Source organism: Coturnix japonica, chromosome 38, assembly GCF_054131305.1.
Source record: "Coturnix japonica strain WE chromosome 38, WE-NBRP24, whole genome shotgun sequence".
Lineage (NCBI taxonomy): Eukaryota > Metazoa > Chordata > Aves > Galliformes > Phasianidae > Coturnix > Coturnix japonica.
Window position 1 is genome coordinate 2807698 of NC_140700.1, and position 27626 is coordinate 2835323.

At 45.9% G+C, this 27626-nt stretch overlaps 2 protein-coding genes and 1 long non-coding RNA gene across 33 annotated transcripts; 2 read left to right on the top strand and 1 right to left on the bottom strand.

The window, feature by feature from the left end:
- Nucleotides 1-186: 186 nt before the first annotated feature.
- KCTD20 (potassium channel tetramerization domain containing 20) lies at nucleotides 187-17045 on the top strand. Of its 30 annotated transcripts, none has more exons than XM_085527383.1 (11): nucleotides 187-215; nucleotides 768-819; nucleotides 1846-1951; nucleotides 6084-6172; nucleotides 10359-10549; nucleotides 10879-11149; nucleotides 12025-12127; nucleotides 12639-12759; nucleotides 13000-13197; nucleotides 13422-13532; nucleotides 14074-17045. In XM_085527383.1, exons 5-11 carry the CDS (start codon nucleotides 10408-10410, stop codon nucleotides 14364-14366), a joined length of 1239 nt encoding a protein of 412 aa, XP_085383509.1. In that variant the 5' UTR covers nucleotides 187-215; nucleotides 768-819; nucleotides 1846-1951; nucleotides 6084-6172; nucleotides 10359-10407; the 3' UTR covers nucleotides 14367-17045. The 30 variants fall into 30 exon arrangements, with proteins under 30 accessions (XP_085383509.1, XP_085383506.1, XP_085383511.1 ...); XM_085527380.1 differs by lacking the exon at nucleotides 1846-1951 and adding an exon at nucleotides 2797-2954 and having other exon boundaries at nucleotides 6084-6248; XM_085527385.1 differs by lacking the exon at nucleotides 1846-1951 and adding an exon at nucleotides 2797-2919.
- Nucleotides 17046-17165: 120 nt separating this feature from the next.
- Nucleotides 17166-27473, bottom strand: STK38 (serine/threonine kinase 38). Of its 2 annotated transcripts, XM_015884910.3 has the most exons (14): nucleotides 27301-27473; nucleotides 26369-26501; nucleotides 24819-24870; nucleotides 24588-24710; nucleotides 24363-24446; nucleotides 23770-23893; nucleotides 23478-23632; nucleotides 22708-22810; nucleotides 22233-22294; nucleotides 21622-21739; nucleotides 21332-21455; nucleotides 20618-20713; nucleotides 20295-20389; nucleotides 17166-20094 (listed from the first exon to the last, which is right to left on the bottom strand). In XM_015884910.3, exons 2-14 carry the CDS (start codon nucleotides 26497-26499, stop codon nucleotides 19964-19966), a joined length of 1398 nt encoding a protein of 465 aa, XP_015740396.1. In that variant the 5' UTR covers nucleotides 26500-26501; nucleotides 27301-27473; the 3' UTR covers nucleotides 17166-19963. The 2 variants fall into 2 exon arrangements, with proteins under 2 accessions (XP_015740396.1, XP_032305127.1); XM_032449236.2 differs by lacking the exon at nucleotides 20618-20713.
- Nucleotides 23765-24515, top strand: LOC146754791 (uncharacterized). The gene is made up of 3 exons (XR_014938834.1): nucleotides 23765-23903; nucleotides 24012-24135; nucleotides 24378-24515. It is a non-coding gene; the product is annotated as an uncharacterized LOC146754791 (long non-coding RNA).
- Nucleotides 27474-27626: the final 153 nt, after the last annotated feature.

Genomic DNA, 27626 nt, shown 5'->3' on the forward strand with positions numbered 1-27626 from the left:
CCACGCCCTCTTTCCTTTAGGCCACGCCCATTCCTTTAAGCCACGCTCCCCTCCTCTAAAGCCACGCCCTTTCCTTCTCCCTTCGCCCCTTCCTTCCCATTGGCTCACTGCCTCCACTCTCTGGACCAATCACTGAGCTGCGGGGGCGGGGCTTGGCCTCATTTCCAAGTCCCGCCCTCCCGGCTCGTTGAGGAGCGGCCTTGTTGGGGATGGCGGTGAGTGCGGCCTGTGCGGCCCTTCCCGTTCTATATGGGCTCTCCAGGTCCTATTTCCGCCTGGGAATGGGGTTATAGGGGTCCTTCGTGGGTTGCTGTGTAGTTTGGAGCTGTTAAAGGGGCTTTCTTAGCCCTCTATGTGCCTGAGGGGTCTGGGCTCTGTGGGGTCGGGGTGGGCCTCAGGGGCGCTGAGGGCGGTTTGGGGTCGGGAGGGCCCTGTTGTTCTATGGGAGGCTTATGGGGTTGTGAAGGCCTCAATCAGGGCCTACCCCAGTCTCAGTGTGTGCCGTGAGGCTGTGGGTGCCTATTTAATGCCTATGGGGCTCCATCATTGCGGGGCCGGGCAATTAGGGGCTGTTATCCCTGAGCTGTGTGTCTCCAATGCATCATTGATTCCTCCCTTTGCTTAGCAGGAGGCCTCGGTGCCCTTGGGTGAAGGTTTTGCTTTGCCCCATGGCTGCCTGCTTATAGTGTGTGTGCCCCAGCTCGTCCCCAAATGTGCCTGTAGTTTAAGTCTGACATCCCTTTTCTCCCCCCTTTCTGGCCCTACAGTGCTTTGAAAGAGAGCTGGAGCGAGGGATTTTCCTGTAACGAGGAGCTCAGGGTGAGAGCTCACCTTGTCACTGTTGTGATTTCCCCCTGTCCTTAATCCTGCTTGCTCTGTGCTGCCTATGGTGACCTTAAGCTGTTCAGGAAGGGGGGAATCAGCCTGGAGAAGAGAAGGTTGCGGGGTGATCTCATTGCAGCCTTTCAATACCTGAAGGGAACTTACTCCCAGGAGGGGAGTAAACTCTTCAAAAGGGCTGACAATAGCAGGACACGGGGAAATGGTTTTAAGTTAAAAGAGGGAAGATTTAGGTTGGATGTTAGGGGGAAGTTCTTCTCTAGGAGAGTGGTTAGGCCCTGGAACAGGCTGCCCAGGGAGGTTGTGGATGCCCCGTCCTTGGAGGTGTTCAAGGCCAGGTTGGATGGGGCCCTGGGCAACCTGATCTAGTAAAGGTGTATGTTTGGTGGCCCTGCCAGGCAGGGGGGTTGGAACTACATGATCCTTCCAACCCGAGTCATTCTGTGATTCTGTGGGGGAATAATTCTGCCTGGGAGGCTGAGTGCACATCTGTAGGACAAATATTGTACATTACTTTGCCACAGTGGCTACAAGCCCAGATCCTGTTGTAGCAGTAGGTTATATCCCTAAAGAAGAAAGTTCACCTTCTCTCTCCATGGCCTCATCCTCAGCACAGGGTCCCAGTCCTTCCTGCTGCCATTCCCAGCAGTCACACATCAGTTACAGGAAGGGCAGTTAACGGAAAAGCACAGTTGTCCCATTTGAGGTGTGTCCTTATTTACCCCATGCACTGACTGAGCGTCACTTACGCTTATGGGTTGTAAATACTTACACCCTTGGTTCATGGAAGTGTTTTTAGTCACGTGGGCAACCAGTTATGAGGTCTAAAAACTGCCAGTCAGTATGTAAGCAAAGGTTCTTGCTGTTGTTAGAAGTTATTCTGGGCTTATGCGTATCTTTATTACAGCGGACCAGTTTTCATTAGGGAAGCAATGTCAGTTCAGTAAAATAAATGGTGGTTACAATATGTAGGTACTTACATCACTAATAAATTCTCTTTTTCAGACTGTGGAGCCGATGCTTGCAGTGGTGCAGTTGCCTTTATTTGCTGTAGTAATGTCCACATTAAACGGTCTTCAATGATCTGATCCTGTGGCTGAAATAGTGCAAGGTCTGTAGGCTCGTAAGTGAAGCCTGTGTACAAGGCTATGTCAGGCTTATCTCACATCATCTCAATGTAATTAAGAGCAGGATGGAGTAAGTTGTGCTTTGATGGAAATAGGCGTGCGCTAAATTGGTGTTTATTTCAAAGCAGACTTATCTTATTTGCTGCCTGTGGATTAGTTTGTTGTTGTGCTGTTGTTTTGGAGGGGTTGAGTCCCATGTTTGTTTGGAGCTTAAGAGTCATCTTCCTGCTGGGAGTTCAATGCAGTTCAGTGACAGTTCTTGGAGTGGAAGGCAAGAAAGGGGGAGAGAGGAAGCCATTATTGACTTCAATTGCACTGTCATCTAAGAATCTGGTGTGAATGTGACAAGTTTGCTGGATACCTGGAGTATGAAATAACCCTCAGGATTGAGAAACCTCCTTATTTCAGCTGATCTGATCACAAATCCCAACTTACCGCAGTCTTTTCTTTGCTGTGCCTTCACATGTTCAGTCTTGCTTCCTGAGACTCTGAGAGGTTTTATCATCACCTGCTTTGAGCTTTCTTTTAGGGATGTTGTGATGGTTGCTTTCCCAGAGCTGTATGTACATGTGCTACATACATGTACTACAATGCATACATGTACTACAGTGTGGTTGTAGTATGTTGGCCTGCTCTTATCACTAACACTGGTGGGATTCCACCCTCCTTACTCAAGCCTGCAGGGACAGCAGGTGATTGTGCTTCCTGACATTAACCTGTATATTCACACTGTGCTTTAAGATGTCCTGTCAGCTGTCCTGATGGAGCACATACACCAACTACAGCACTTTTCTCACCTCATTAACTGATGGAGTTCTTGTTTTGTCAGTTATCTATTTTGCCACTGGAAAACTGAAGTGAAAGATCCACAAAGGAGGGGAAGCAGAGAAAAGGCAGGAGGAGGAGCACCCTTTGCATTTGCTCTGTTGCCACAGCTGCAGTATTGTTGAAGGTATTCCATAGAGGACTTGGATTTAGTTCAGCTGGGTGAGTTTCACAAGGCTCTCCCAGTTTGCTTATAGTCAATGCCATCCACTAGATCAACGTAACTAGAACAAATGAAGGAGGAAAACTGAATAAGGGCGCTTTAGCCTTTGTGTAAGCTGGCTAATTTCTTCTTCCCCTGGATGAGAGGATTAAAAATCATGGCCTTGCATAATCACTGGCTTCGGAAAAGGTTACATCTGCCTGGAACGTTATCTGCTGCAGCAGTTGGTAGTTATGAATGAGTTCCCCAGTCCATTGACAGAAATGATCTGGCAGGCGCTTGCAAACCTCCTTACAGTCTAATGCTTTGGGACAAGGCTGCCCTTCGCTGGGTGATAGTGACTGCGACAGGCTCAGCAGGTGGAACTTCACAATGGCACAAAGCTCCCCAACCAATATAGGTTGGAATAACAGAGCATTCATCAAGGAGGTTTTGAAAACCTGAGCTTATTTGTTGTGACTTTGTTCACCAGAGCAGCTAATGAATAGAAAGGAAATGTAGAGATTACTTAGTTTTCAATAGACACTGATTTCCTGTTACAGTTCAATTTGCTCATCTCCACAGTTTCAATGAGACCTGCTCTTGCAGTGTGCTAATTAGGTACTATCTGAGTAATTTTGGACTAGACAGGTTTTATCTCATGCCCTTAATGCTACTTATCTCTGCTTTAAGCTGTACAGCACAGCAGTTTAAACCTTCTTTTGGGACGTGACCGAAAGCCATTGATTTGACTGCTTCACTAATGGAGGGAGAATATTGATCATGGAGATTCCTTGGGCTTGTGTGAGCAGCAGGTGGGACAAGAGCTTTTGCAGCATCCCTTCTTAGAATAGCCCTCGTTTCAGATCCCATGAAGAGCCTTGGGCATGCACCTACCTCCATCTCTGCAGCACCCTGGCCATTTCCAAATGTCAGCACAAGTCAGACGTGCTGTTACAGCTGCTGCAGAGCAAGAAGGTTGCTGTGACTCAGCTCTGCGTCAGCTCTCAGCCTGCTACGTATGTTGTAGAATTATGGGATGGTTTAGGCTGAAAGGGGCCTTAAAGATGCCCAGCTCCCCTTGCTGTAGGCTGGGTGCTGGCTTCCCATGGCCCTGTCCATGGCCTCAGGCACCTCCAGGGCTGGGTGCCTCAGCTCTGGGCAGCAGAACCAGGGCCTCACTGCTCTCTGAGTAAAGAATTTCTGCCTAACATCCAACCTAAGTCCCCCTCTTTTGTTTTAAAGCCTTTCCCCCTTGTCCTATCACTATCAGACCATGCGAAAAGTCGAGCTCCTTTCTGTTCATAAGCTTCACTCAGGTCTTGAACAAGGCCCAAGTGAATGTATTTGGCAGTGAGATGTGTTTACATGCAGGCTTGCTGTCAGGCTCAAGGAGCAGCAATAAACAGCTGGGTCCCCTTTGAATGTACTGTGCAATGTAGTGCAGCGACAGCAGGCTAATGACTCCTCTTACCTAGTATTGGGTGAGCGAGGGGGAAACTGGATTTCTGTTTACTGTTAATTATAAAGCTGCAGAGAGCTTAGTGCATTAGGGCTGTGCTATATTTAAATGGTCCCCCATCTGTCTGTCTGTCCCTATTACAAAATGTTCTTTGATAAGATCACGGGGTGAGCTTCTTTCTCCTCTTTAAAGCTGTTTTTGAAGCTCTCTGTTGCCTTCAGAGACACGTTGTGGCATCTGTGTCTGTCTTTGCTTTGCTCTGTTAAATGACTGCAGTGCTGTTCAGAGGGCATTGCAGACAGCTATAGGAAATGGCACTGTTCCACTCATGGAGTGAAATTGCTGCATTTCAGAAAGGCGAGGCTATTATTCATGCAGCAAATAGAATCTTTGGCCATTCACTGCGTGTTGCAGACTGTTACAATGGAATGAATAATAACAACTCCAACCAAAACCTCGTGTGAACTCAGAGCAGCCAGATTGACAGCCCTGAGGCTTACAGGGCTTTGCTTATCCCCATTGCATTGGAGCAGTGATGGACACAGCAGCACCTCACGCTGCCCCAGCTGCATCTCATGGACCTGTGCTGTGTGTGCTGGGATTTCTGCCCATATACTTCTGAGCTGGGCCCTGCTTTTACCACCCAAAGGGTCACTTGGTGCTGGTGGTTTCTAGAAAGCTGGCAGCCAGGTTGGAAACAAGTTTATTTCATACAGTCCATGTTATGAGCTCTGATGTCTCAAGGTTTTGGATGCTTGTGGGCTGAGATGAAATCCTTGGGTTGTATGTTAATAGGGCCTTTAATTAGTCTGTGCACTAAGACGTGTTTAAAGGCTGAAGTGGGGGAGTTGATTTGTGAATCTCATGGATTATTCAGAGGAAGAGAAGAATCCCACACAAGGACAGACTTGGAAGGATTTCCTTAAAATAAATGACAATACAAAAATCAGAGCATTTGTTTTCCTTGTTGTCTTTGAGATTAGTGCTCTGGAAGCCAGCTGTTGTTTGGTTGCATGCTTGTCACATTAGAAATGGGCTGGAATGGACTGTTGTGGAACAAACTGCCATTTTAGACCTTTCCACTTTCAAGAGCAGCCTCACTCAGTGCCCAAATAGGCACCTTCCCTCTGCTCCACCACCTCATTATGTGTGTTGAAATAGGCATCGTCTCTGCTTATTCAATTCTGTGTGTGTGTGGTTGTTTTCCTTTTTAAACCCACCAACTACGGCTCCAGTTCCTGGCTAATTTTACTGAAACACAACACTAGCCAAATATTTTTCAGAGATCCTTATTAGTCACATAAGGAAGAATGCAAGGGAGTATTCTTAGAAAGTGTTAGAACTATGCTTGGCGTGTAAAATATTTACCCAGACATGTAAACAGAGCGAGGAATGCCGTGCCAATGTCCCATCACACATTGAGCAAGATGTTTTCCAGCTCTTGGAAACAAGGTATGGTGTCCTCTGCTGACATGAACTGACAGTGCTGATGATTGGCTTTACCCAGCCCACCCTGCATCCCCAAAATAAATCATTCTCAAAGAGCTGCAGTTGTGCTAAATAAATCTGTTTGTTTGGCTCTAGGCTTGCTTTAGCATTACTAAAGTGACCGCAGTCTGAAGGGTTTGTTTTGCTTTCTGTTGTCTGTATCTTCAATGTGTATTAATAAACTTTCTTGTTCCTTTAGAGCATGCTGCCCTGGTGACTCTGCTTGGCAGGAGCATCCCCATGGCTCAGTGGATTCATCTGAGCCACTTCCAGCTGCTCTCTGCTATGGTGAGATAGGCTGTGTGCTGCTGGGGCTGCCAGATAACCACCCTGACTGCGAGATCCTGCGTTCTACCCAGCTTTGGTAGGAAACTCCTCCTGTGCTGAGCTCTGATGTGAGCTCTGCCACGTCCTCAGCACTGCCCTCATGTTCTGTTGGCTGCAGCTCTTCTGGATGCAAGCTCTGTCCCTCTGGCTGCTGTCAGAGCTCTCCCTGCCCTTCTGTACCAGCAGGGCTGTGTAGGCAGATCAGATCTTATCCAGGCACATCAGTAACCCCTGAGTTCCTCCACGCTGCACTACAGATTAACCACTTTCTCAGGGCAGGACACTTTGGTATTAAATACCAAATATAAATTTGGTATTTAATTGCATTTCATCAAATAGTTTTCCTGTTGTGGGTCTGGATCGTCTTTGGTTGTTTTGTTCTTTTTAATGCTGCGTGCTCTGTTTTGCTCGACTCTCATTGGTTAACAGTTACTGTAACTGCTTTCAAAACTCTTCCCTCTGTTATTAGTTGGCTCAAGCTGCTGCCATGCAATTGGTTCCAAATGAATGGCAGTTGGAGTTGTAGCAGATGAGCTGGGAATGAGTTAGCAGTCACTTGCTGGGATCCCTTCCAGAGGAGGAAGGTGGAGTTTTGAGCTGCACACAGTATTTCCAAAATAAGAGTCGTGGCAAACAGGGGCTGTATGAAACATCAAATAACTGCAGCAAAATACAGAGTGAGGAGTTTGAATTGGGATTATTCTACCAAAGAAGCAATTTGCTTGTGTTAAAACTGTTGCCTATGTCAAAGGTGAGGAAGCTAAGCCAAGAGCCTGGAGGGAGAGACTCAGGATGGTGAGGTTTGTTGGTTTGTTTTTCTCCTGTGGCTTAAAAGAACCAAAACTTGTTGCCATGTGGGTTTTGTGTTGAGCCATTCATGAATCAGCTGATGGGGACTTTTAAACTGAAATATTGACATGAATCAGACAGCTGGGCTTGGGGGGAGTGACCAGTGAGGTACAAACAGTTTAAACTCTGAAGCTCAGCTGTGCCTCTGTGCTTCCCTCTGTTAAAGAAGGGTTTGGGGGAACTGGAGCTGATAGCACTGAGGACATATGAGCCGCCAGTGAGTAAACTGTGTTGTGTGGGTGTTGGTGGAGGGTTTGCTCGGGGGGTTACAGCAGGAAAGGAGGTGATTTCTGTTCGGTTCTGGTGTGTTATAGAACCTGCAGGTGTGTCAGGATTCTCACGAGTCTTTATGGGACAGCTTATAAAGAGAAGCTTTGACTTCTGTAATGGAAACATAGGCATTGGTGTGAATGTGAAACAAAGTCAGATTGAGCTGCCTTGGAAGAAATGATGCTTTAAAATCTAAAGGGATAAGGAAGGTCTTGCTTTTATTTCTGTTTAAACTGTTTGGTTTTTTAAAGCCTTTCTATGTGTCTCTGCTGGGAATGGTGGAACCAGATCCACATCAGAGCTCTGTTGCTGTTGTTCCTGTGGGAGATTTTTGCCATGTGCTTTGTATCTTTATCTAATGCAACTGAAGACAAATTTAACTCATAGGTGTCATTTGGCTTAAAACTTTGGCTTGATGTTTTGTGTCTGAAAAAGGGACCCCTTGTTTCTCCTGAGGCTGAAGATCCTGCTGATGTTTGCAGTGTACCATCTTTCACCAGGTTTAAACTGAATGTAGTTGAGCATCACCGCCGAAGCTGCTGTGACTGCAGTGATGGGGTGCTCTTCATGAGGGTCTGCTATAGAGCTTTAGATAACTGCATTTAACCCATGACTGTGGATAGCAGCAGTGCTTCCTAAAGGCCACCTGGCTGTGCTCATTGAGCCCCTCAGGGAGGGCAGGAGCTCTAACAAACACAAACCTCTTGCCTTATTCAGAAAGCACTGTTTCCTTCTGATAAGCCTGATTGGGTGCTCCTCATCTCTCCTTGCTGAGTCTGCTTTGGTGTAACTTTCCTATTTTGGGAAAGGCCATCATATGTTACTGCAAGTTAATAAATCTCAGTGATGTGCATTAGTCCTGCTGCGGTGACTCAGTGCCATCCGTGGTGATGGAGCTCTCAGTGTGTGACCCAATCCCTGTCAGCTATGGAAGGACCTGGCAGACCATGAGGAGTAGATGGTCAGTGTAAAGCTATTAAAGCCACGCTGCAGCTCTGAATTGCACTTGTAGAAACAGTAGGTTGTTGTTAAGACTGAAGTGAGTGAGTAGGTCTGTAAGCTTTGCTAACAGTGAAGCACTATGCACAGAATAGGAGAAAACAATCAAGCATTTCATCAGCCTTCTTGCTGTCTCTGGCTGGAATTTGCAGGCTGCTCTGCATTGCATCAGTCCTGCTGGACATTATTTTCCATCTATAATTTGAAACCAGATGGAAAATGAATGCGCTGTATATTGATAGAACTATTTCATAACAAGGAGAAGCCTTTGCAATGTGTCTGTGTGAGCTGAGCCTATAAAGCACTCTTGGATTGCCTGGTTACATTTGTGTCTGTAACAGAAAATGAGCTGAGGATTATTAGCAGGTATGAGATGAGCGTGTTAAAGGCTCCAAGCAGGTTTTCTCTTTGCTGCAATGTGGATGAATGCACTTCTATGCTGTTCTATGGTTCAGGCCTGTCTGCAGGTGGGCAGCACCAAACCCAAGTTCCACTTGGCCTTGAGCATCCATTGTGTTATTGAGCTGAGCCACAGGGGCTCAGCACTTGTCTCTCCTGCTCTGTAAGTAAGCCCTGTGTTCCAGAGGTGATGTGAGGCCATGGTGCAGCCCTGTGACCCTGCCTTCCTCCCTTGCTATGTGACATTTCACATGTGCCACTTCACCTTCTGAAAGAGCAGAACTGACCTCGTAAATAAGCCCTGTGCTTCAGAGAGAGGTTGCAAGCGAGGAGCCTGATTTGTACATGACAATTTAAACTCCAGATGAGTGTCAGATACACGTCACAGTTCTGCATGAAGGGTGCTTAAATAGGGAGTTTTCAGTTACAATTTGTTGACGATGCTGTAATCGCTTCTTGCTGGGGATGCAGAAGGGAACAAAGCAGAGCAGAAAGGAAGCTTGGTCAAGGCTGCAGCAGGCAAACAGGTTTGGCACTTTGCATTGCTGCAGCAGCACAGTGAGGTTGATCCAGCAGGGCCCTGACTTGGGGTCTCAGTGCCATAACTACCTCAACCACCCATCCTTACATATGGGCAACGCTTCTCGTTATTTATCTTAATGAAGTGACATTTCCCTTTTGTTCTGCAGAAGAGGAGTCAGTCATTGCTAAGGTATTATTCTGCTTTTGTTTGAGGGAACTCTGGATGCGTTCCAAGGATGTGCTTCCAGAAATTAAACTTTTCTGAAAGGCGTGCAATTATATTACAAATCCGTCTTGTTCTAAACTGGCAGACTGCAGAATTAGGTCAGGCACACCCTGAATACGCACATTTCCTGCTTGCTCATGTTGCTGAGAGTTGTAAGTGGGAATGGTTTTGTGGATTTAAAGGAGCGTCACCTACAAATGAGTTGTTGGGAGTCGTATTGAAGTCATCGTGATGCTGTGATGTAGGGGGGTTGCTAGCTGCCCCATTCAGTTGCTTGGTCTGGTTGTAACCCTCTGTTGTTTTTTTAAACCATGGGATGAATTCAGATCATTCTCTTCCATTATTTCTGCTGCTGGGTGATGGTGAAGCAGTGCTGAAGCTGTTGGATGTTGCAGGGAAGGGCTCTGCTCCTGAACAATGGAGGGGTGGATGTGTTAGTCAGCATTGGGGCTGCAGTTGCTCCCCAAATTATCCCTCTTGTCCCTGTTTTCTCTAATAAGGCTGCCCTGCAGCGTTTCCTAGGGCTGACAAGAAGAATGAGCTGTTAATATATGTAAAAAGCTTTGAAGGTGGACGGTGCTAATTATTATTTATAGGTGTTCAGGTCTCGCTCCAGGTGGTTCACCTTGATCGTAGGCATGAAAGGAAAGCAGGCCATTTGTCAGCTGGTCAGCTTCAAGTGTGGCCTTCTGAAGTCTTCCTGCACTGGTTTCCCTCCTGGGTTGTGTGCATGACTGCAGTATATTCGTCATGTTGAACGATTGGGCTGTTTGTTATACAAGCCAGATCCAGGCATTAAGTTGTCCTTCCTTGTTTGCTTTAATTCTTCATTGCTTGAGAGCTTCTTCCCAAACTAACAACCTGCTGTTCTCTATCTCCCAGCTCTTCTCTTAGGAAACGCAACCAACACCTTGCATCACGGAGGCCCAGCATGAATATTAACTGTGCTGGTGGGAAGAGAAATCCAGAGTCCGCTTGCACTGTAGAAAATGGAACTGTAGCATTGCATGAGACAGAAGAAGGTAATGTGGTGCTCGGAGGTCACAGCCCCTCTGCAGGCCTCAGGAACGAGGGTGAGGATGATGTGTTTACCTTGCACTGATCTTTAAGGGAGATTTTGTGGTGCAGGAAGTGTTTAATTTCTGTGCTCCTGCTCTTTAACCACTACATCTGTCTTGCTTTAACAAGCACAGTTAAGCACGGGGGATTTTTTTTTTCTTCCTCTGAAAAGCAAATTCTATCTAAATTTGAAAGTGCCTCAGGTCAGGCAGCATTATTCTGCCAGTGATGTATATTGACATCCTTTGTTATTGTCTAACTCATTTCTCTCATTGCATTAAGAAGTATTACTGCTGAATGATGTTTCTCACTAAGCTCTATCTCCCCTTTGTGTGTCTCTCAGGTTTAGATTCTGACTACAGACACACTGCTTGCCCTGCCAGCCCCCAGTTCAGCAACATGTTACCTGCTTCTGAAGACACACACAGTTGTCATTTCCAAGATGGAAATAAAAGACAGACAGAATATTTTAACACCCAGGAGCGCCACGCTTTGTCTTCAAGCATCAATTCTCAGACAGTGGCTCCAGAGAAAGTGACACTTGTGGTAGATGGCACTCGATTTGCAGTGAATCCACAGATTTTCACTGCTCACCCTGATACTATGCTGGGAAGGTGAGTGATTCCCCCATTTTCAGTGTACCTTGAGGGTGAGATGCTTTCTGAAATGGAATAAACATGTAATGTTTGTGTTGTGATCTCGTCTGTGCACACACGCAGAGCAGTGTTGACCTCATTCAGATCTGGGCTGTTAGTAAGGCCTTGAAGACATGACTAGATGTAGGGAGACTTAGTAATTCCCTAGATAACATTCTCTCTATGGTTTGCTTCCTTCAAGCAGTGTACACTTCTAGCTAGACATAGTTTGCTTTTGTGTTCTCTGAGTCTTGCCTTGGTTGTGAGTGCTGCATCTGTTGGCAGCTGATAACCCCATCCCTTACAAAATGGGAAACAGTGATAATGCTTCCTCCCAGTCACGCTGTTATCTTTTGATACTCTCCCAAGAGAAGTCACTCAGCTCTCTGTAACGTGGATTAGAGCTCAGTCTCTGATGCTACAAGAAACATTCATTTTCTTTATTGCCAGCGCCTGCGTGCCTGTCTGTGACCAAGGAGAGCCTGCTTCTGTTGGGCTGCTGACATTGCACAGGTTGTTGTGTAAAGCAAGTGATCTCAAGGCACGTGATCTTACCTTGCATAGCTTCAGTGAAAGGGCTTTGTCCACTGGGAGTTTTCTGACTCAGGCTTGACTGGTCTGATTCTTAGAGCTGGGACTTCCTCCATACAATACAGTAGCCGTAGCAATGGAATCCAGCTCTAGCAGGACTTGAGACAGCTCTTGTGCTTATTTACTATGGGGAAGATGTATTGGTTTCAGGTTGTTATGTACAGGTGTCACTGCTGGTTTTCTGCAACCTCAGTGCAGCTATTGCTTTCTAGAAATAATGAATTTAAATATACTTGAACACTTGTGGTTTTTTTTCCATTCAGAATGTTTGGACCAGGAAGAGAATATAATTTCACCAGGCCAAATGAAAAGGGAGAATATGAAATTGCAGAAGGAATTAGCTCAGCTGTGTTCCGGACTGTGCTGGTAAGATGATGTTTGCAGACTCGGGGGGTTGGTGGGGGAAGCAGTTGTTTTGTCACATGTGCAAAACTGAGTCATCTCCAGGCAGCTCTGTGCCCCTGGGACATGTTCCTTTATTACTGTTTTGTGCTTTGTGTTTATATAAAATAAATATATATATACATATATTTGATTTTGATGTGAGTCAGTATTTCAGGTATTTGCTCATGTTGCCTTTTATCTTTCCTGTGGGCTTTGTTCTGACTTTGTGCCTGCACATAAACAACTACTGCATGTCTTAGGAAACCCCAGTGCCATGGGAAAGGCTTGACTGGGGCTCACAGTTTATCAGACCCAAGAGGGTATGCAAAGAACTGTAGATTCTCAGGCAGGTGGGTGTTTCTGCTATTCACAGACCTATTTACAGTTCCTGAAATTCAAGTGCTTGTCAACAAAACAAAAAGCTTAATAGAAAAACGATCAGAGTCCAAACTGTTCTTTATTTTCCCTCCTAATTTGTTCTTCTTGTTTGCAGGATTACTACAAGACTGGAATAATAAACTGTCCTGATGGGATTTCCATTCCAGACCTTAGAGACACCTGTGATTACCTCTGCATCAACTTTGACTTCAACACAATCAAATGTCAAGATTTAAGTAAGTATTTTGAGCACTCATCCTGATTTGGTGCAGTTCTTATGTGCTTTAAATACGAGGGTACGGACTCCACTAGGACTGACTATTGGTGCAACTGAATGTAGGTTGAGGGGTTTGTCTAAAGATGAACGACCATCTTAAAAGTGTAGATCTGGGATGTATTTTCATATGGTATCTTAATATATGTATACATGTATTTGCATGTTTAAAAAAGCTCATTGTGTGGTCATGTTTCTTTAGGTGCTCTTTTACATGAGCTCTCCAATGATGGTGCTCACAAGCAGTTTGACAGCTACCTGGAGGAATTAATTCTGCCTATAATGGTGGATAGTGCCCGGAAAGGGGAACGTGAATGTCATATTGTGGTGCTGACAGATGAGGACACCGTGGACTGGGATGAAGATCACCCTCCTCCAATGGGCGAGGAGTACTCCCAAAGTAAGGGGACTCCTGGCTTTAGGTTCTGCACGCTCCCAGGCATCTGGCTGCTAGGGAAGGACCCATTGTCCAAACAGCAGCCTTCCTCCAGGAAGGGAGGCTGGCACATGCTGTTCTGTTTTGTACATTCCTTCTGAATTGGCTGCTGTTAGAGGCAGCTGAGTATGTCAAAAACAGGGAGGAGGTCTCTCCTTGTGGATTCTCATCACTGTTTATTTCTCCAGTCCTTTACAGTTCCAAGCTGTACAGATTCTTCAAGTACATTGAGAACCGTGATGTTGCAAAAGCTGTGCTAAAGGAGCGGGGCCTGAAGAATATTCGCATTGGCATTGAAGGTAAAATTATCTCTTCAACAAGGAAATGGTAAATCAAGCAGCTCCATAGTGTGTAAAGCCTGTTTTCTACTGAATTTGCATCAGAGGAGGGCTTACATTGGCTATCTCATGTGCTGTTATGCTTTCCTGTGTCACCACATCCAGGCACCCCAGCACCTGAGCTCTGATAATGCTAATGGATTAATTACCCTGTCCCCACATCCTGACACCAGGAAGGGAAGAGAGAGAAGGTGATAAATGAGTACTTAAAAGTTCTGGATGTTTGCCATACCATTGGTTATGCTAAGCATATTATCAGGGTTTGGAAGCAAGGAATACCAGTCACATGTGCCTGCAATGTGGTTAATGCTGTGCAGCCATGGATAGTATGGCTACACATCCTCTTTAGCAGGGAAAAGAAAGCAGCCATGAAAACCAATAATGGTAAATGTAGAAAGTGAGCACTTGTCTTCTCAATCCTCTGTGCCCCTGTAGTCTCTCCTGCCTGTCCTTTAAGATCCCATTGAAGGTGTGTGGTGCAACCGACTGTCTGTGTTTTCAGGATATCCCACCTGTAAAGAGAAAGTGAAGAGGAGGCCGGGTGGTCGTTCAGAAGTGATCTACAACTACGTTCAGCGGCCCTTCATTCAGATGTCCTGGGAAAAGGAGGAGGGGAAAAGCCGTCATGTTGACTTCCAGTGCGTCCGGAGCAAATCTCTAACAAACCTGGTCACTGTGGGTGATGACGTTTCAGAGGACCATGAGGTTATAATGCATCACCCCCCACAGGTAGATGAACTGGATAGGCTAAATGCGCCCTTCTCCCAAATGGCTGTTAATGATCTACCAGATTAGTCGTGGCTCCGGCTTGATGTGGGAACATCTCAGCATACTTTCATCCTAGTAATGGAACACAGACTCCTTGCAAGGTGCTTTACCCTCGTTCATCCTCTTACTATGTTGTCATATTTCAAGCATGTTAATAAAGAGCCACACTCCCTAGCCTAATTGTGCAATCAAAAGCAACATCTCAGACAAAAAGAAAAGTGTTGCTTGTTTCCACTACAAAGGCTTCCAGACTGATGGGTGCTGAATATTTTACCTAAACTTCTGAAAGAAGAGCAGAAGTATTTAGAAATGACATGAGGAAATTGCGGGCCTGTCAAGACAAAGCTCCTATTTACCATTAGACACTTAGGTTTGCTTTTGTGATAACCTGCACCAGGCATCAAAGCGAGACAGGTGATGCTCTTTCATCAGCCAGCAGAAATGTAGCACGGTGGTGGCAGTGGAACACTGAGAGTGGGGAGATGACAGCAGAGCGCCGTGTGAGGGATTGTGTTTATGCTGCCACCTGGCTTTGCATCCAGTGTGTACAACTCACTTCACTGTGCAAGGCCAGCTTGGATGGGGCAGCCTGATGTGGGCTGGAACTGGATGGGCTCTAAGGTCTTTTCCAACCCAAGTCCTTCTGTGATAATAGGAAGTATGAGACTCTTCCCAGGAGCTCCCTGTATATACTTCTGCATAAGATGAAATGACTGTTTAGAGAGATTGTGAAGCTCATTAAGATGAGCAGATTGTGCTGGAGGAGAAAGCCAGAAAGAAGACTAGTTGATTTTTAGCAGCACAGTCAGTCTGTTCAGTAGCATAGAAGATGTAAGAAGCTTTCTAAAGGTGGCTGTGCATGTTATTTTTCTCCTCATCCTTTCTAAGAAAATAAAAAAGTGCTGGAGCTGAGCAAAATCACTGTTTGCATCAACCTTCATAAGTGAAGATCTCCATAGACTGTCCAAGGAGCTTCCCACTCCCAGGACCTGTTTCAGCTTCTGAAGGCCCAGTTACTTCCCTTCCAGTTTGGAACTGGCTGGACTCTGTCACAGTCAGGCTCATAAGAGACATCAATAAGAAATGAAACTCCAGCCGGAAGAAAAATGCATGTACCTGGGAACAATTGCCCTCTGCTGCTCTAAGTACAGTGTTGTGTATTTAAGAGTCTGTTCATTTTGGATTTAGGGCTGTGACTGTAGGTGTAAACACACTCTGGGCTGCTGAATTCACTTGTGTTGGAGTGTAGCTGTCCTGTTCCTGCTGTATGCAGTTTCCTACAGGCTGCTTAACCCACTGATGAACATACAGTGCATTCAGTGCAGCCAGAGCCAAGAAGGCAGGTGAGCAATCACTGCCTTAGACAGCCAGCATTTCTGAGGGCCACAGAGAGACCAAAGCAACGCTGTAACTAACTTTAACATTGTGCTGGTACAAAGAAAAGCTGAAACAGACTCAAAAAGCATGAGAGGAAAACAGCTCCTGTAAGTTCAGGTCAGTTCTGCTCTTGTAATTGACTGCTGTTGAAACTTGTGCTGCTTGGTATGTAAGTTACTTATACCATACTTAAAGTAGAGGTAGGTGTTAGTCTGCCCCTAAGAGCTTTAATCCTTTTATCATCAGGGTTGCATCCAGCAAATTCTCATTGTTTTCTACCTGTCTGCAGCCTGTAAGGTAGGCTTGGTATTGAAGTTTGCTGTTACTGTTTTGCTGCTATGGGTGTATTGTTTTTATTTCCTGTGAATGCCTTTCTGGTTAAGAGTAACACCACCATCTCTGCCAACGCTGTACGTGCTGATGCGTTTCGTTCCCATTGGTATGGATACGGGTTCTGTTAGTGGCAGTGTTTCTTCTTCCTAAGTGCAGCAAATATCTCTCTTCTTTTATAAGTGCCTATGGGAAGATTTCCAGGAGTGCTCCAGGCCCTCCTTAGAGTCTTAAGGGTTCAGGTCTTCTGAAAAGTCCTTTCCCTGTGTTAGTGGATCAGCAGAGAGAAGTGTCCTTCAGTGTCTGCACAGAGGCAGAGTCAGTCGTGTGCAATCACTTTCCATTATTCTAGATGAGTTTCTATTCTTGTATTAGAGAACAAAGGTTATGGCACATTGATCTTCCAGCAGAGGGCCAGGCCCATTACCTGCCTAAGGACTGAGCAGCTCCCAGAGTCAAGCAATGGTGAGGCTGCCTTTGGCAATGATGGAGCTTGGCTCCAGGCCCTATGGATTTTTGGTGTCTGTATTTATTTTTACAGCAGTGTAAGTATGAAGCAAACCTGTGTTGATGCTGAGTTGGGATTGGGGTTTACACAGGCATGTGGGTCAAGCAGGCCCTCATTTAAGGGCTCAGAACGTCACTGCCTTGTTAACTTTCTGGTGCTGTGTAACCAATGGGACCCTCAGCACAGGATGGGGGGCCTGGCTTCCATGTTGTACCTGCCCTATTTTGCAGACACTGAAACAACACTCTACTTTAGTGGCTCTCTCAAGCAGCTGGAGTTGCATTTGGGATTTCTGTTTAGTAGAGTGAGTTCTGTTGGAACCCTACATCAAGTTGAACAAATACACATTTGCTTCTTCCCCTTTTTACAGTTGCCCACCATTCAGGGTAGAAGTGCTCGGTGTTATTCTAGATATACTGAAGTGTTGACTGTGGTGTCCATGAACTCCTGCAGCTGTATGGTTTCTTTTATGTATTAAAGCATAAATTATGTGTGGCTGTTTGGGCTCCTTTAAGTGTGGAACCTCAAAGATCATTGAGGTCCCTCCATCCCATTCTATGAGTAAGGTGCTAAGCAGCCAAGGTGGCATTTAATGGATAGACCGACAAATGTGTGTTTACTAAGAGGATTTTATTTACATACCCCAATGCAAAGATTGTTCCATACAAAGTTGGCTCCCCTGCCCTCGCTCGATACATCTGCCAAATTCTACAGTGCAATTCAGTAACAGCTCTCCATGTATTTACAGAAAACACTTCAAATTACAGCTTAAGGCAGAGTCAGGGCACAGTGATAAGAAACACTTGGTGCAGGTTTATGATAGAAAGAGGAAGTGGCAGCACAGTTCAAGTTCAGATGCATTGGAAATTCAGGTTAGGATCTTTCCTAGAAGTCCAGCTGGGTAAAAAGAAATGCAGTCAACAAACACAGCCCTGCTTAGCAGCTTGAAAAGAGATGTACATGAGCTCAAGCCATAGACCAGCAGCTAATACAAAGGTTTGGCTAATAGAGATGGAACAATGATACAGGTGTGACTGTGATACAAAACCTACCAGGAGAAAGGGATGTCCAAGGCTTTCAGAGGATTCTATGCAGCCCTGTGGCTCCTACTGAAAGGCACAGAAATGAGGTACCCGACTGTTCCTTAACGCCTTATAAAAGCTTTATCTCAAAACTGAGGTTTCAGACTTTAAAACACAAGTACTAAAAATGTATAACAATTATTATTATAGAGGTTCTCGCAGCAAGTTGTCACAACTTAAGAGTGGTCCAGCTTATCTTTGGTATTTATACATAAAATGTCCATCTGTCCCTTTACTAAAGGGCTAACAATGCCACTACTGCCCCCAAATCCTTTATCCTCATCCCCTGCAGCTTCAAAGGGTTTTGCTTTCTGAAGTGTTAAGGCAGTAACTTAAGCTGTTGGGAATATCTAAGTATCGATACCTCTCACTTTCCTTGTGGTTTATAAGGCAACGTTTTCCAGTGGTTCAAAATAAACTGCAGGATGAGGGCAGGACAATCTGATCGTGACTTCAGTTAGCCCTTATTCACAAGTAATTTCTATTGCCTGCAGTGCTTGGATTAAGGCTGTCCTTGCATTTCAGCTTCTCTAGGATCCAACTGGTATCTAAGCTGCTTATGGCAAATAGTTCAACCCCTGGGACGCATCCCAAAAGCACAAGGGGTGGTTGGGGAGAGGATGCAGCAAGTCACCACCCAGTCTTAACTACATACAGACAACTTCCAGTCCCACAGTCAGGCCCTCACAATGGCACTCAATTCAAAAGACATCAAAGTGAAGAGTCCTTAAAAGCACCTATTAAAACAAATTCACAACAAACCCTATTTTCTTTTGTATCCTAATCTAGAAAGTAAGGACTAAATGTAACAGAGCCTTCCTATTGCTTTGGAACACTGCTCTATTTTGTTTCTAAATAGCTTTTCTGGCCATGCTATGCCATTAGTGTTCAGCACCAACAAAGGTTTAACAACCCGAAGACAGTTCTAACTGATCAATGCTTTTAGAGACCTCATTACAAACATCTAATTGCAAATTACAAGGCTGGTACCAAGCAAACCCAAAGGGTAACGCTGCCTGTCACTGGAAGTGCAGAGCTAAGTGCAGAACAGGGCCAATATGGAGCTTGTGATTGGTAACAAGATATTACCAAAAGCTCAGGTGGGGCTGAATCCTCCCTCCCAAAATGCAGGTGTGGGTCCAGAGATGTTCAGACAAGGAAAGGCACTTTGGGGCTCTCCTAGAGAGCAGCCTGATCGGAACTTGTATAAATGACACAAGGCGAGAATGTGAGTTTGGGGTGGTTGGACCCACAGCCTACTGACCCTGCGAGGCACTGTGTCTTTTGGAGACCACAGGGACAAGCGGCTTCTGCTCCAAACCAAGAGCAAAAAGGCCACAGAAGATGCTTTCAACCACCGATGAAGATGCCCATCTCAAAACAGCCAACAGATGGCAGCAGCATGAAGCCCATGGCCGACCCAGCTGGACCCACACACCCACCACTGCTGTTTTAACCTCCATCTCTCTGCACTAACTCTGGATCCAGCTGTAGTCTTCATTATCCACACTGCTTATAGATGCGTCCTATAAGAACCGAGAACTGGTGGTGCCTGGTGGAAGAAGCTCCCCATTTCTCTTAGCGCTGTCTGGAAAAGAAAAAGCGTTGTGCAATTGCTTTTAATTTAGGAAAAGAAAACACAAAATGGCTTTGAGGGGGTCGCTGCTTTAGTACCAAAAGTAAAGTGCTCTGCAACTTGAGGCCACTGCTACGGAGCTGAGAAATGCTGCTGAAGAGGCTTCCAAGTAGCATCGTATAGGAAAGAAAAAGGATACCCACCACTACAAAGTAAAGTTAAGGCAATACAAGTTGTCTCCTCCTAGATAGCTTGCCTGCCTCGAGCTTTAATTATTGCTTTGTCTCCTCTGTACTGAAGTCCTTTGCAACCAGGAAAACGCTGATAGAACTGGCAGGTTGAGTTTATCACTCAATGCAGGACTGGTGAAGGGCCCACACGGACATCACACGCTCTGCAATGTCACATGAAGGCCTGCTTCCATCTCCCAAAGGACTGGACAAATCTGGTGAAGAGTTTAGAAAGGAAACTGTGACCCTTGTTGCTCCTGAAGCAGCACTTGCAGCAGTGATGGCATGTGGTCTGTGGGAGTTTGCAATGGTGCAAGAAAGAGCAAATCCTCTGTAACAGCCATAGAGTGTAACAGAACAGCATCCTGAAGTCTCCTCCAAGAGGTAACAGCCCTCGAGTTGTCTTTAAAAAAGTAACTTCTTGTTTTAAAAAAAAAAAAAAGTTCATTTATGGGTAAAAACCCAAAAAAGGTATAAAAAGAAAAATCCACGGCTCAGAAGCTGTCCCAGGTAAAGCTTAATTACTTCCCTGCTTTCATATAGGATGGTATTGCTCCTCGGGCTGTCAGGCCCTCAAAACGCTTATAGGTGTAATTGATGAAAACCCAGTCCTTGTTCTTGTAGTCCGTCTCCGGGTGGTTGCTTGTTGCCACTGAGAAGACAGTAGGAAAACAAGTCATCGTTTGGAAATGCAGTGTTTCCCCCCAGCACGTACCAAGCACTGCAGGCAGGAGAGGAAGCTTATAAAGACATACAGATTTAAGCACTCCATATCATTCTTTGCTCTGAATCAACAGCTGCAGTGGCATGCTTTGTAAACACATGGGGCATATACATACACAAAGCATTTACCTGTTGGCTTCAGGATGTCAGACTCTGGAAATTCATCAAAGTTTGAGGTATCGTCGATGCTTTTAATTTCTATTGAAATTGCAGCAGGTCTCTCCCTGCCAAAAAGAACAGATTGAACATTAAGGTTTCAAAGGCAGAAGAAAGCAGGATTCAAACACTTCCCATTACTGAACAGATTCAAGGACCAATGGCACCCAGACCTTAGCAAGCTTCAGATACAGCCTAGAATACTCTCACCCATATCTAAGCATGAAAAATGGCAGCCAAGCTGCTTGGTGATGCTCAGCAGGACTAGCAGCGAGTTCTTCTATAAAGCATCTTACCTTATATGCTCCCAATCAACCCCTTCAAAGAATGGATTACTCTTTATTTCCTCCACACCAGATGCACCAATTCTGTGCTCCCATTCACAGCAAAATCTGGGATGGAAGGAAGAATGAAAATGAAGGGAAAAAATGAAAGCATCCCATCCAGAAATGGAATGGCTTTCCAAACTGACAGCACCGGTTTCACAACATATAGAGGCTGAAGATTCCCATTTCAAAGACAACAGCATGAAGTTACACTTAGCAACGTCACATCAAATGCTGCGGGTCAGATGTGGTCCTCCTCCACACAACAGAGAACATATAAAGCCTAAAAGCTACACACTGATATTTTTCATCCTGAAAATGGGTTAGTGCTTGAAAATATCAGGTGTTTACATAAACATGGAAGAGTTGCATGCACTGGGATGCTGCATGCTCCAGCACAGACCACGTCACAGCTCTTGCTATGTTCAGTAGCCAGTTCTGGCCAAAAGATGAAGTCACTTCCTAACTAAATAGGAAGTAGAAACATTCCCACTTTGCCAGACCACGACAGTGCAGTCAGTGCTCCAATGAGAGCTCTGAAAGACAAATGTATTTGATGAGGGAGTTCAGCTTTTGATACATGGGCATAAACTGTGCAGCAGTCAAAATCACAAGGGCTTTTCCCCACCATGTGAAGCTGGCTATGTTAGTACTGTATGAACTGGCAAACCATGTAATGAGCACCTTAAAATCAGGTCCTTGGCTTTGTCAGATATTGGGACTTCAGGAGGAAACGTGAGGGTCTCTTTCCAATTCATTACTTTCTTGTAGGTTTCTTGAGGAGTCTCGGAACAGAAAGGTGGATAACCTGAAGGAGGGAAAAAACATCATGTATAAAGCAAAACTAATTCCTTCAGTTACTGAAGGACACCAGAACACATCTCAGGAGCCACATAAGGGTAAGATGCTTTAAGAGCCTGACCCCAGACACACAGACACAGCTGATGTCCTGCACTGCAGTGCTCATTTCTTACCAATCAGCATCTCATACATGATGACCCCCAGCGACCACCAGTCACAGAGCTTGTTGTAGCCTGTCTGCATGAAAACTTCAGGAGCAATGTAATCCGGAGTCCCCACAGTAGAAAAAGCCTGGAACAGATACCATGAATTACATATCATTAGATAAAACTTGCTGATAAGGAACTTGAACAACAACAGTGATTTCAAGGGAGACACCAGGTTGGCTAAAAGACCCTTTAGCAAAGTTATTTAAAGGCTTTCTATCAAGATGTGCAAAGAAAAAACAAAACTGAATTGTTTACATGAAGGAATCTTAAAATACCATTGGGGAAACTGGCAAGGTACCTTTGTCTACATGTCATCATTAGCCCTTTGTTTGCTTGGAAATGGTTTTAGGCAGCAGGCACCAGCTATCAGTGCAGTGCTATCTCATGCACAACTGCATGGCAGCTGGATGATGGACAAAGAGAAATCATTCCTTTGTAAAAGGAAACACCACAAATCTCCACTCCCAGCTGTTCAGAACAGCCGTGGATTAATGCCTGCCATGTATAAGGGCGTGCTATTGGAGAGCAACAGCTCAAAAGAGAACACCTCCAAACGGGTGCAGCCTTGTACTCACCAACTGCCGTCTGTTCCTCTTCCAAGTCTCTGCTTTCCGTTTGGAATTCATGTTCTGGAAAGCTGAAGGGGATTGGAATGTTTCAATCCTTCTGATCACCCCATTTTACACCCAAACCATCAAACTTAAAGTCTCCTTTCCAACACCACGGGGCCCAGCTGTGCCCTCAGAGGTTCCTACCATCCCCACTTGCTCACCACTGTCCCCTATGGCCACCACACCAAGTTATGGGTGGGCACACACCTGAACTCAGCTCATCTGCAAGTTATACTGAGCTCTCATTTGTTTTACTAAGGAAGGATTCAGCAGTGCCTACCTGAAATACAAACTTCTGGAAATGAAGGTGGATATTAAAGTTAACTGATGCAATGTTGATTATTAGATCCAAACAGAATCTCTTTAAGTTCCCACTGAAATGTGCCATTGGGCACCAAGAGCCAGTCCACAGATACCACCTTGGAGCCAAATCACTTACTGAAGTCACTGGGAAGGCTATGGTTCAAGTTCCTATAGAACTCTGTTCTATGGGCTTTCTTCAGTCCGGTGCATAGACCAAAATCTGAGAGCTTCACGTGGCCCTAGAAAGGAAAATGCCCAAAGTACAACAACAGCATGAGAATTACCATGGCAAGTGAAGTTGTACACTTCTTACAGACCCTTTATTTTGGTAAGGAACAGATGTGCTCCTTACGCTCCTTGTTTTAGCTTCAGAATGGATGCATACACAGAACTGAGTTATTCGTGTTCTCATCACTACTATCCTGAGAAAGCCCTGTTCCAAACTAGCTAAACCTTAAGCCAACTTGTAGCAGGCAATAGGGCAGCAAGACAAGCCTTCTGTAGAGTGCCTGCAGTAACCATTTAGAAGCAAACATAACAGGACAAGCCTTCAGAAAGACATCCTGATTCTGAGATGATATCTCTACTTTCAGTCTCGCTAACAGAGCAGTGAGGTGCTTCACATTTGATATGATCATCTGCCCGATAGCTGACAAGGGCGAGCATAACAGATGCGAGACAGAAAGGAAACATCTTTGACCAAGAGTGAAGAACTGAAACTGTGTATTTCAAATTGCAGCTGAAATAACCAAGAATAGCTGAACAACAGTCACAAGACAGCTCCTAAGTGAGGCAGGAATACAACAGAAGATGGATTTAGTGGCTTTTCCTCCCCCCCAGCAACATGGTAAAGGCCAAGAAGCAGCACTCCGCCTACCAGGCCCCCGGCAAGCTGTCAGTTCATACCTTGCTATCCAGAAGAAGGTTGTCTGGTTTGATATCTCGATGGATAAAGCCCAGCTGATGAATAGAATCAATGGCAAGCACAGTCTCAGCTATGTAGAACTGCGTCTCTTCTTCTGTTAGAGTGTCTTTTTTCATCAAGAGTGTCATCATATCACCTAGAAACAACCCCCAAAACAGCAAAGGTAAAAATCAAAGGAAGGATTAAGGACCCCAGTCCCTAATCACACTTATAATTAAGAGATTAAAAACCCTCCAAGGGAAGGAGAGCAGCCTTTGGACTTAGTGCAGGTACCTCCAGGCAGGAACTCCATGATAAGGTAGAGGTTCAGCTTATCCTGAAAGCTATAGAACATCTTCACAACCCACAAGCTGTCTGCTTCCACAAGGATGTCCCGCTCAGCACGGATGTGGCCAACCTGGAAATACGTAAGTGTGTCATTAATTACAGGCCTGTGTTGTATTAATACTTTAATGTCAAGGGAAATTCAAGTATTACATCGATATTGATATATTTTCTGGGTTGTTCTTTCCCAGTCTGGGAAATCCTATTGAGCATCGACTCCACATCAGAACTGAAAGACCCTTTAATAATCAAAGATGATCTCATTGGAACTTCTGCCTTTGGACACTTGCACCTGAATGACTGCCACACATTAAGGTACGTATAGGAGGGCAAGACAGCACTAACCCCATTATTTTAAGCCAAAGAAACATAAACCAACCCATAGGGTCCCATACAGAAAGGGACACTACATATTACATTACAAATATTACATATGTAGTACGTATATGTAAGTCTCAAAGGATTTGGGTTGAGAACCAGCTCTTCACTAAGCAGCCAGCATGTCCCTCAGGTCCTAACTGCTAATTAAGGCAGCTATTCACCTGCTCTTTCTCCAGCATATCAGCTTTACGCAGTATTTTCATGGCATAAACGTGCCCCGTGTCTTTCTTCTGGACAAGCCGCACCTGGAAAGCACGTAGAGCTCAAGTCAAACACAGCACAGCCAGAACTACACAAACCCAAGTCATTATACAGTGCACGGCAATGGAAAGAGCCCTCCAGCAAACAGCAGTGAAGATACTTGTAGGGATCTTTCCTGCACCCACCTCTCCAAACGCTCCTCTGCCTATTACTTTCAAAGACTCAAAGTCCTCCAGGCCGAGCCTTGTCCTCTTCAAGCGAAGGAACTCTGTTTCTTTCTGTGCATGTGCTGATCTCCTGATCCTTTTCTATAGTCCAAGGAGAAGAAAACACAGCTCTGCAGTCACTCCAAATACAGATGGTAGATGGTACCAAATTCACTTAACCCTTAAAAGGAATTTCCCCTCATTAATTACCTCCTCATCTTTCAAGCCTTCTTCCTCCATCATTTGTTCGAGCTTCTTTTGCCTTAAGGAAAGATAAACAGCAGAAGAAAGTTGAATTCTTGAACATTTTCTCTCAATCCCATGCACAAACCCAGCACAGATCCCGTCTCTGCCTGCTGTGAAGGGAGTAATAAATGCATGTGATAGATAAGGGAGAATCAGACAAAGTTAATCCCGAGGAACCTCCTGCTGCTGCTTTAACCACGCTCCAGCAGTTTCCATCTCTGCTGCTGCTAATCCAAACCTGCTGGAGTTTCATGTGTCTGATTGAGGTGTGCACTGTCACTGTATGGAACACAGGCCGAGGAGATGTGAGGTCAGTTCCCACCCCCTATCTTCAGCAGCTGGATGTGAGGCTAAACCTACATAAACACTCCAGCATCAAAGTCTCACTTCTTCCATGGACACATCTGTATCTGGGAGCAGAGAAGGAAACAAGAGTTCGGAGTCAAAAAGGGATTCAGGGCGTGATTATCTATGGGAACTCCTTCCCAATACTGAGTGCATTAAGGCTGAACTGAGGTTGTGAGTTTTGGGGTTTTCTTTGGGTTGTTTTCTCCTGCCCTGTCCATGTTGCACCAAAGGAACACAACAAGTCTGCTAAATTCCCTGCCTACATGCAAGTCACCCTCAGCGAGATCCCCTTCCGGCCCCTGTGCCACTGCACAGCTGCTGCTATGTGATAATATTCTGGGCTATCACTTCCACCATCAGGCACATCTCTGCTGCTTCACCCTCTCTGCAGTGCCCAGACAGCTCCTCTCACACTCAATACAAGGCAGCTCAGCACAACAGAGCAATGCTGAAATCCCCCCTAAGCACCTCAACACTTCAGCTCCAACCTGCACAGCCACACATGGAAAGCAAAGCCAGGAGTTCAATCAGTGATATTGTTTGGATTAGACCTCAATCTCTCTTCTATGTGAAGCTTGGAAGAAAGTACATTCACAAGACAATCCTGATGTCTGAATGACATCCAGGTTCCTGCAGTTACTGTCGTTACCAAGCAATCCCTTTGGGTCGAGCTCTGTTTTTGGCTGTGAGTCTGCAGGCAAATAAACACTGATAACTCTTAGAAAACTCTTGATTATAGACTGCACAACAAGCTGGGAGCACTGCAGAGACATCCCTGTGCTACGACTCCAGGGTACGCAGCAAATTAGAAGCTTCTGGCCAAAGGAAAACAAAGATAACACCTGTCAGTGCAATGACTTGGTATATTATGACCAAGCAGCTTAAGGGGTGCGATGGGTTCAGTTAACCCACGCACAAAGGCAGTGCCAGGTGATGGTGGAGCAGCCTCACAGCAAAGAAACAGCAGAAAGATGGGGGGCTTTCTACCTGCAAACCACACTGGGACCAACCCAAGCAGGTCTTCTACTCATTCCCATAACCTGACCTGATGGATCTGAGCTGCACATCCCTGTCCATTGCAGCAGGACCCAATGACTGCTGGAGATCCCTTCCAACTCTATGATAACAGGTTTTAAATGTGCTTAACACACCCCGTGTGCTGTTACCTCATCTCCCGCTCCTCGTGCTGCGCTATGAGGTTGCTGTAGAAGTTCTCCAACGTCACCTTGGTCATGGTCACCCTCTCCTTGGTGTGGTTGCTCATAGAGGAACACGGCGTCGGGCCCGTCATGGCCATGGCTGTAAGGAAAGGAGGGAACAGGTGATATGAGAGCAAACAACCTTCAAACCAAAGGGGTGTTCAGGAGGGAGATGCTGGATTGCAAGGACCGGAGAGGATGTTAATAGGGTGTTAATGAGAATCGAACAACCAGAGCTCAGATTGAGCAGGGAAAAGTCTTACAAAATAAAGGTGAAGTCAAGCTTCCTGTTTTGCACATTTTTGACCTGAGAATAAGAGGGAAGGAAACTTAAGAAACACGGTGCCTCAAAAACCCACAATTTCAGGCAGCGCTGAAAGCACTCATTGTTCCCAATGAGTTTCTTAGTGTTTCCCTGCTAACACCAACCCATGAGCTCCCATCCCAAACACAGAGACCTCACCCAGCTCCTAATACCCAGCAGAGCAACCAAGGAACGATTGAGATGCTGCTGCTTTGAAGGACTCCCCCCATTTACACTGAATCCCCCCCAGATCCGGAGCACTGAGCTTCGCTTCACACCCAACAACAGCAGCCGGGACTTTATATGGGACCATTGCGGGCACTTTGCTCACCGAAATGCACCAAAACGCGATGATTTGAGCCCAAAACAAAGCGAGACAGCACTCCCATTGACCCCCCCCCAACCAACCACTAGCAGAGCGCTGTTTGGTTTTGCTTCCCACTGAACAAAGTGGGAGCGATCGCAGGTTGGGGGGGGGGGGGAAAGGATAAAGATCAAGACTGCGGACAAAGGGCCCCACCCGGCAATACGAGCAGCCCCCCCTGCAGCCCCCACCCCCATTAAAGGGGCACTAAACGGTGATGGTAGCGCTTACCGGAGCCCCCCCTTGGGAAGGGGGCGATGAGGAGCAGACCTCTGTTATCACAGCGGAGGAACCCCGGGGGGCAGGGATGTGATCCAGGCCAATAGAGCACACCCCGTTAAGAACCAAAGGAGACCCCCCCCCCCACCGCGACCACCCCTATGAGCCCTAAGAGCCGCCGCCGCACCGCGCATGCGCCGCCATCCTCCCCACCTCCCCCCTTGACTCGAGGGGCGGGGTGAGCACTGAGCCCACCCTGATGGGGCGGCGCATGCGCGCTGCCACCCGAAGGTGGGGTGGTTTTTGGGGTTGTATTGTGTTATTTGGTTAATTTGGGT

Bases quoted from the DNA above. Each gene is read 5' to 3' on its own strand.
- KCTD20 (XM_085527405.1), top strand. From the start codon at position 9,194: ATGCAGAAGGGAACAAAGCAGAGCAGAAAGGAAGCTTGGTCAAGGCTG. The intron at 9,256-10,358 runs GTTTGGCACTTT...TCTATCTCCCAG, and splicing joins AGGCTGCAGCAGGCAAACAG to CTCTTCTCTTAGGAAACGCA. The intron at 13,533-14,073 runs GTAAAATTATCT...CTGTGTTTTCAG, and splicing joins TATTCGCATTGGCATTGAAG to GATATCCCACCTGTAAAGAG.
- STK38 (XM_015884910.3), bottom strand. From the start codon at position 26,499: ATGGCCATGACGGGCCCGACGCCGTGTTCCTCTATGAGCAACCACACC. The intron at 23,633-23,769 runs GTACCTGCACTA...GGTTGTTTCTAG, and splicing joins CATGGAGTTCCTGCCTGGAG to GTGATATGATGACACTCTTG. The intron at 20,095-20,294 runs GTAAATGCTTTG...CTGTCTTCTCAG, and splicing joins TGACATCCTGAAGCCAACAG to TGGCAACAAGCAACCACCCG.